The sequence below is a fragment of the Poecilia reticulata genome, linkage group LG21, assembly GCF_000633615.1.
Source record: "Poecilia reticulata strain Guanapo linkage group LG21, Guppy_female_1.0+MT, whole genome shotgun sequence".
Taxonomy (NCBI): Eukaryota; Metazoa; Chordata; class Actinopteri; order Cyprinodontiformes; family Poeciliidae; genus Poecilia; species Poecilia reticulata.
Window position 1 is genome coordinate 10,627,726 of NC_024351.1, and position 7,281 is coordinate 10,635,006.

At 39.5% G+C, this 7,281-nt stretch overlaps 2 protein-coding genes across 4 annotated transcripts in view; one reads left to right on the forward strand and one right to left on the reverse strand.

Moving 5' to 3' along the window:
- LOC103457426 (macoilin-1) overlaps positions 1–6,674 on the reverse strand; it is an 18,988-nt gene extending 12,314 nt beyond the window's left edge. Inside the window, exons 1-4 of one of the 3 annotated variants that reach the window (XR_532437.2) lie at positions 6,120–6,674; positions 2,357–2,476; positions 338–479; positions 57–183 (exon numbers count right to left, since the gene is read on the reverse strand). Coding sequence is in view for 2 of the 3 variants with exons in the window: in XM_008397533.2 (XP_008395755.1) it covers positions 57–183; positions 338–479; positions 2,357–2,476; positions 6,120–6,172 (442 nt within the window). In the remaining variant the exon portion in view is untranslated. Of the gene's footprint in view, positions 1–56; positions 184–337; positions 480–2,356; positions 2,632–6,119 lie in introns of those variants that run through there. The other 2 variants (XM_008397533.2, XM_017302211.1) reach the window with 2 other exon arrangements.
- On the forward strand, positions 1,206–6,084 carry LOC103457425 (cysteine-rich venom protein TEL1-like). Its single transcript, XM_017302212.1, is given in 4 exon segments — positions 1,206–2,237; positions 4,383–4,525; positions 4,631–4,725; positions 5,122–6,084. Coding segments are annotated over 4 exon segments (387 nt in total). The 5' UTR covers positions 1,206–2,194; the 3' UTR covers positions 5,228–6,084.
- Positions 6,675–7,281: the final 607 nt, after the last annotated feature.

A 7,281-nucleotide genomic window follows, 5' to 3' on the forward strand; every position in this document is an offset into this window, starting at 1 on the left:
GTGTGTGTGTGTGTGTGTGTGTGACTTCAGCGGGCAGAGAGATAGCACAGACTCACCTGTGTGCCATATATAGTTGAATAAAACGTAGGTGCTCGCCACAAAAAACAGCCAGTGCAAAGGAACAAAAATTAAACAAAAGATGTCCAGTGTGAAGGCGGCACAAACAAAAACAACACAAATAACCTGAAAACAAACAAGGTGAGTTTAGTTTGCTGCAGAAAAAAAATGTTTGCTTTGTTTTTTTAATACAGAAGAATAGCCATGGTGTCTTGCTATAGCTGCATTCATTATTGGGGCCACAGTACAGAACATGAGAGCACACAGCGGGGGTCCTCACCAGCCCGTGGCAGTGGAAAGTGGTGTACACACTCCCAAAGAACAGCCAGCATGGCCACAAATACTCCAATCTGAATTCAAGGATGAAGTCTGCCAGCAGCACCAGCGTCCACATCACCATGAATTTCAGGAAGGTGTACGCACTGCAAAGACATGTGAAATCCATTAAAAACGTTCTAACATTCAACTACATACATACTAAAAAAAAATTTTGAAATGAACAAATGACCGCTCTTCTCTCTGTTTAAGGAGCCACATGCTTACGTCAGAGCGTTACATACAAACAAACACGAGACTGGAAATGAAAAACAGACCAGAAACTACAACTAAGCAGCTGCATCTTAACAATACAGTCGATTTCTTTAAGTAGACGCAACAAAGAACAACCACTGTCCCCCCATGATCATTTTTATTAGGCAGCCAAACACAAGCGGTGCTTTCCGTCCTTTGTTCTGCTCATCCAGACTGCCATCACATCACCCCTTCTTTGTTTGGTTGCCATGGCAGTATTTCATCTGGAGGAGAGAGAGAGGGAGCACCACAGCATCCTTCTGCTGCTCCACATACGTCTCTTTCTGAAGTGGCTTACAAGTATCAGAAACATGCAGCTCTTTCACAAAAATAACTATAACAATTTATTTGTTAATTTAGATTGCTTATATAAATGTTGCTCAGATTTTTTTTTTTTTTTTTTATGCCCACAGATGCATGACATGTATTCATATTTTTATATTGTGGAATGAGCTCTTGTTATTGTTCGGCAAATACTTAAAAATCAAATTTTCATTGTTTGCCTAAAAGATAAATGTATCAAAAATAAGAATTGGCACCATTTTTAAGGTAAGGTAATTTTATTTATATAACACATTTTCAACAACAAGGCAACTCAAAGTGCTTTTAGTCAATCAACAGCAGCTCTAAAAAAACAGACAGATGTTCAGGGAATTAGCTTATATTTTTAAATCCTTAACATATTTAATGAAGTAAGTGCTTTTAAAATTGCAGTTTTCTCTGAAGGGCATGCATCAACAGTCAAAACCTTTTATGTAAATTATGCATTAACTATTGAACAGTAACATACAGCCTCCCGTTTGTACAAAGCTCAAACAGCATGACATTTACATATATTTAAACAATATAAACATTATCATCTTAATGCAATAACTGCACCAACTATCTACTTCCTTTTTTCACCTTTTCTTAGTTTTGCTTTTTCCCTTGAGTGTGCGAAAGTCTCTCAAATTTGCACTTGTATGTTTGAAAATAATACATTATATCTTTATGCTATACATGTTTTATTATATTTTTATGTAAACCTAAAAATATTTTTATTTTCCTGCTATTACTTTGTATATTATCTTAATGAATAAAATTTCAATTTCAATTAAAAAAAATGTTTTCTACCCACTTCCATACTATGTCACACAATAGGAGGGAAAAAAAGCTAAAGGAAACTACTTTAAAACAACTCCATGTTTGAAGATTTATTACTAAACTCAAAATGATGTCAAGGGGAAAAAAACATTTCTTAATTTTTTTTTCTGGAATCCTTATAAAGGCGTTTCAATTGTCAAATTTTAGCCTAATACAGCTTAATCCTTTATCAGGATTAAGCTAAAGATATTGACATCACATTCATAAAAATATGGATAAATGAGGTAATGTGATAAATGTCAGGAGCCTGGAGGGAAAGCAGGCCGACATGAACTCTCACACAGCTGCCGCTTTCTGCCTTTCTGTCAACAATGTTAACAGGAGTTAACAGTATTTCCCCAGCGCCTGTTTTTAATTCAGCCGCAGAGGCTCCAGTTAATCCAGCAGCAGCAGCAGCAGCAGACTGGCTCATTGAGAGGAAAAGATGCGACACACGGACAGGAGAAAGAAGATGCGAAGCAGACCAGGTGAGCAGGCGGGATGACGACGGCTGAAATGCACACAAAGACGGAGACGTGGCGCCACAACAAAAGCAGCAGCGGCAGCAGCAGCAGCAGCTCTGCTAGGCTCGGCTCGGCTCGGCTACCTCTCAGACAGCTTCTCCGTGATTTTCAGTCTTCTCATCTTCCGGAGCCTGTTCGCGTCCACATAGCGTTTCTTCATCTTATGGCTTCTGCTCCCTCCGTGCTGATGTCTGACGCTGCGGCTACAACAGCAGCGGCAGCAGCAGCCAGGGGGGGGAGAGAAAGAGGGCAGAAATAAATTAAACAAACCGAAGGTATCCCTCCCTCTGCGTGCGTGCGCGTGTGTTTGGATGGAGGATGATGACGCTCACCCTCCAACCTGCGATGGGGTCTGTGAATGTCTGCGCACGCGCACTGCAGGTTGCACCTACAAGTGTTTATCACAGGAGGGGAGCAGATCAACACAAAGCACACATGCTTTGTAGCATTGAACTCTGCATCAGTGAATTACAGAGCAGCGCTTTATTGAATGCATGGAGCAAAATTCAATATCACTTAATTTTGAGTGAACAAAATTGTGTAATTTGGCCAATTTTTTTTTTTTTTTTGGCCAGGTTTAACTTTCAGTAGCCTACTAATCGATTAATCAGATTTTTAAAAATGGCAATTTCTACAGAATCTTTTTAAACTACTAAATCCTTTTAATACAGTATTAGCAGGGGTGAAAGTAAGGGGGTACGATAGGGTACTGCGTACCCCCTAAAAGATTTAGCGGGGGTACGCAGTACCTACAAGAGAGAGGAGCGGCTGTCTGCTGTAAAACATGAATGGGTTCACTGTGCAGCCGTGAGTGCACTGCACCCACTAATCAGCCTTCACTGATTAGTTTTTCAAGAACAATCAAAACACGACTTAATCAGTTAATGAATACCTTTTTTCTCATTTCATATTGTTTCTGAACTGTTTGTGCTTTTCTAGAGCAGGGCTGCAATACATCGATCCCAGAAGGTTTAGAGTCGATCTCGGCATGAGGTGACAAACTGAACGGCGCCAGGAGGCTGAGAGCAGCACGTCCTCCTCTGACTCCTTATCAAAACGTTCGTAACTTTATGAAAGAACAACAACAACAAAAAATCAACAAAACATGTTCAAATTAATGACCCAACAACAATAACAATCTCAGTAATTATTGTTTCAACAATGTGTTGCGCAATTCTGTGCGTTTCGGTTCCATTACCAAAATAACTAGCAGAGCAGGAGTTTAAAATTAACTAATCAACCACCTCTGTGTTCACGAGAGGTTTATTAATGATCGCAAAATAAATATAAAGCCTGCAAACCTAATATTGTAACGGACTGAATGTTATATTTTTAACGTAATCTCGGGTCGGCTTGTGGAGCGCAGGAGGTTGCCATGGCAACGAGTGTGCTTTAATGACAGAGAGACGGAGAGTAGTATTTATCTAGAGTAGGACAACAGTAGCAGAGCAATCCTGATTGAACTCACGAACCTTAACTTTAATCTTTTGAATTTAAGAAAAATATATTCTAATATATTCGACAAACTGGCGACCTGTCCAGGGTGACCCCGCCTCTCGCCCGGAACGTTAGCTGGAGATAGGCACCAGCAACCCTCCCGACCCCACTAAGGGATAAGGGTGTAAAGAAAATGGATGGATGGATGGATGGATGGATGGAGGGATGGATAGATAGATGGATGGATGGATATATGATAGTAACTCAGACAGAACTTAAGTTTGCATTTTCAGTATTTACAGAAATTAGCTATGAAGCATATGCTTGTACTCCAGTTTGATCAGAACTTTGATTAATTCAGTTAAGGACCTTTATTACAAAAATAAACATAGTGCATTTGTCTAAACATGCACTCTTTAATCAGAACATTTATCAACATTAAAAAAAAAAGGATGATGGTAAGTCCTAGTGGATAACTACAGTTTTAGAAATCTTGACATCTTTTTTTTTATTCCTTTCATAAATATTTACTCATTTGCTCTTGTGATATAACAGCCACATCTCTTCAAAACAAACGTTTTGGGCAATAATAATTTAGCATAGAAACATGAAATTAGAAAATGCGGTTCACGGATTGAGCAAAAATGATGTTGATGCTGTGTTTGGCTGCAGCCAGCGGCTGTGGGGAGAATCTCTACATGGCCAGCTTCAAGAATGTCTGGTCCAACGCCATCCAGGCCTGGTACAATGAGGTGGCCGACTTCCGCTACGGAGTCAGATCCATCAACGGAGGAGCGGTGGGACACTATTCACAGGTACAGTTGTCTTTATAGTTTTCTATTCTGATTAGTTTGCACACAAATGAGCCACTTTACTTTGAAAACACAGTGCTGAACAGCGTCTCTTTTTTTTGTGCACAGGTTATTTGGGCCACCTCTAAAAATATTGGCTGAGCTATGGCCTACTGCCCCAACTCCACATACAAATACTTCTACGTTTGCCACTACTGCCCACCATAAGCACTTTACAATGCAAATAACTCCTTTTCAAAATTGCATGCTGTTTCATCTCAGAGCAAAAGCTAAAATTGTCATAAATTTTCGCTCTGCTAGAAAGGATTAATACATCACAGACAGGATGGGTTACTGAGAAGAGCATCCTAATACAAAAATCAATAGTACAATAATGAATGAGCAAGTGGATGCAGGATCAAATTAACTGAGGAAGAACTACAGAAATCGTTTCGTTCCGCAAATCATTTTCCAGTCATTAAATAGTAATTAAAACATGCTTTCCCTTCTAGGTAGAAACTAGTATCAATTTTTCAATCTTATATATTAATGTAAGGTTTGTATCTAAGCATTTATTTTTCTTAGTATTTATATCTTAATTATTTTTGCCTGCTTTTCACAGGAAACTACAATTTGACTAATCCCTACAAGTCAGGAACATCCTGCGGTGACTGTCCCAGCGCCTGTGACAGCAAACTCTGCAGTAAGTACAAAAATACATGCTGAGGATGTTGATGGAGGTATATATGTAGCAAACTATTTGTGCCATAGATGTTTTTTTAACCATAATAACAAGAAATATTTTTATAAAATGCAGAATTTATTGTTTAATTTTTTGCTGTTTTTTCGGGGGCGGGGAGGGTTGCAGCCAAACTGTAATGACCAACAAAGCAGCTGTCCAAAGCCTCAGCAGCAGTGGGGCTGCAGCCACAGCGATGTGGCCTCCTGGAGTCCCACCTCCTGCAGATGCACCACTCAGATTATTTTAAAGTCACACGCACTCTGACTCACCCGCCAGTTTCAATAAAGACACTCGCTGCATAAATCTGCGTTGTTATTCTGCTGGTTATTAACCCAGCATAAAAGGTGAGACCTATTTGTGCTACAGACGGAAGTAGAAGGGTCTGGTTCGTAACTCCTGTCTGTTGGAGCTGCTCAGTAATTAGCAAAGGTCAAAGGGGAAATGTGCTTTGGCACAGTAACCATTTGAACAAACACAGCCTGCAGGGGCAGGTATCCTTTGACAATTTGTGAGGTGCAAACTCACAGAGAGGAAGGACAGCAGATATGACCGGGTTATTTCACAGAGGTGGGGAGGAAAGAAAAACAAAGCTGGATACAGTCTGTTATTGAGACCACTTGTTACCTCAAAATGTGTAAATTAAGTATCCTCTTCAAAAATGGAGGAAAATAAAACTTCTAATTCAAGTACATTTAATTAATGAGGGAATTATTTTACTGACAAAATCATTGGAAACAATGCCACTCTTTTGTCTCTTTCAGCAACAAGCAAATCTCAAGTTCCCTCTCCGCATTTTAATTGTTTTCATTCTCATTCATGAAATAATCCATCCAAACTTCAACATTACATTTCCTATCACCACATGGTAAAACTCACCGCCATTGTATTGAAATTAACCCGCTCTCCATGCGATAACAGACGTCTCTCATTTAAAATAAACACTTGCCCTGAGTTTTTGCAGCACCGCCATGCTTGCCAAAAAAAGTCTCTCTTCACCTACTACAGTCAAACATTATGCAAAGTTCCTGTTTCTGCCTTAATGAGAACAGCACCTGCTGAGAGTGGACCGAGTGGCAGAGTTGGAGCAGAGTGGAGATAAGGGGGATGAGTTTTTTCGTCTGCCAGCGGGTCCGGCGATAGCAAAGGTCCTCTGGTTTGGTGGGTCTTGATAAGGCCGGTCTTGCCATCCTGTGGAGCTTATCATGTGCAGCAGCAAGCCTCAACAGTTAGTCCCAGAGCCAGAAAATGTTTATGAGACTGGCGTCAGCTAGGCGACCCAAACTGTTTTTTTTCTGTTGCTGTTCTTGTTTAAAACTGCAAAAAACAATGACACGTTTATTCAATACTTTGTTTTTCATAAGTGTTACCTATTTAATTCCTGCAGCAAATAGTGGGTTATTTTTGAGGTTTTTAAGTTTAAGCCAGGTTAAATGTAAAGATGGAGCCCTACTGTAAGCAAGGGGATCTAGATACTAAGCGGACTAGTTATATTAAAATAATTTTAAGAAAGATAGAAGCGAAAAAAAATAAATAGATGGAAGCAAACAAAAAGAAGGATAATAAGTTGGTGGTCGCTCTAAAAAGGCATTTCCACAGGCAGGAAGACACAGACAGATCAGTTACATCAGCATGCCCAGACTGAAGACAGTTAATTTAGTCTATGCTGTTATCTCGCGACATCACCGTCTCCTCGGACCGGAAACAGGAAGCCAAAAGAAAAAGAGCTGCGTCTCGATGGAACCCGGCAAACATTTCAGGACTCAATGCAGTAAATTCTAAAGGATGAATTTGTTCAGCTCAGATTACTTCTGGTGTGATATTACATGAAACTGACCGTCAAAGTTAGAGCTTGTTGCTACTAAAAGATGATCAAAGCTTTTTTCTAAAATGGCTGGAATAAGAATAGAAAAAATAAAAACAGCCTTTTCTATGACAAAAGGGAATTTCAGATGTAACAGCAGCATAACACAAAAACAAAAAGTTCTCAAAGTGTTAAAAATGATATATAGAAAACAAGATTAACAATAACAACAATAAT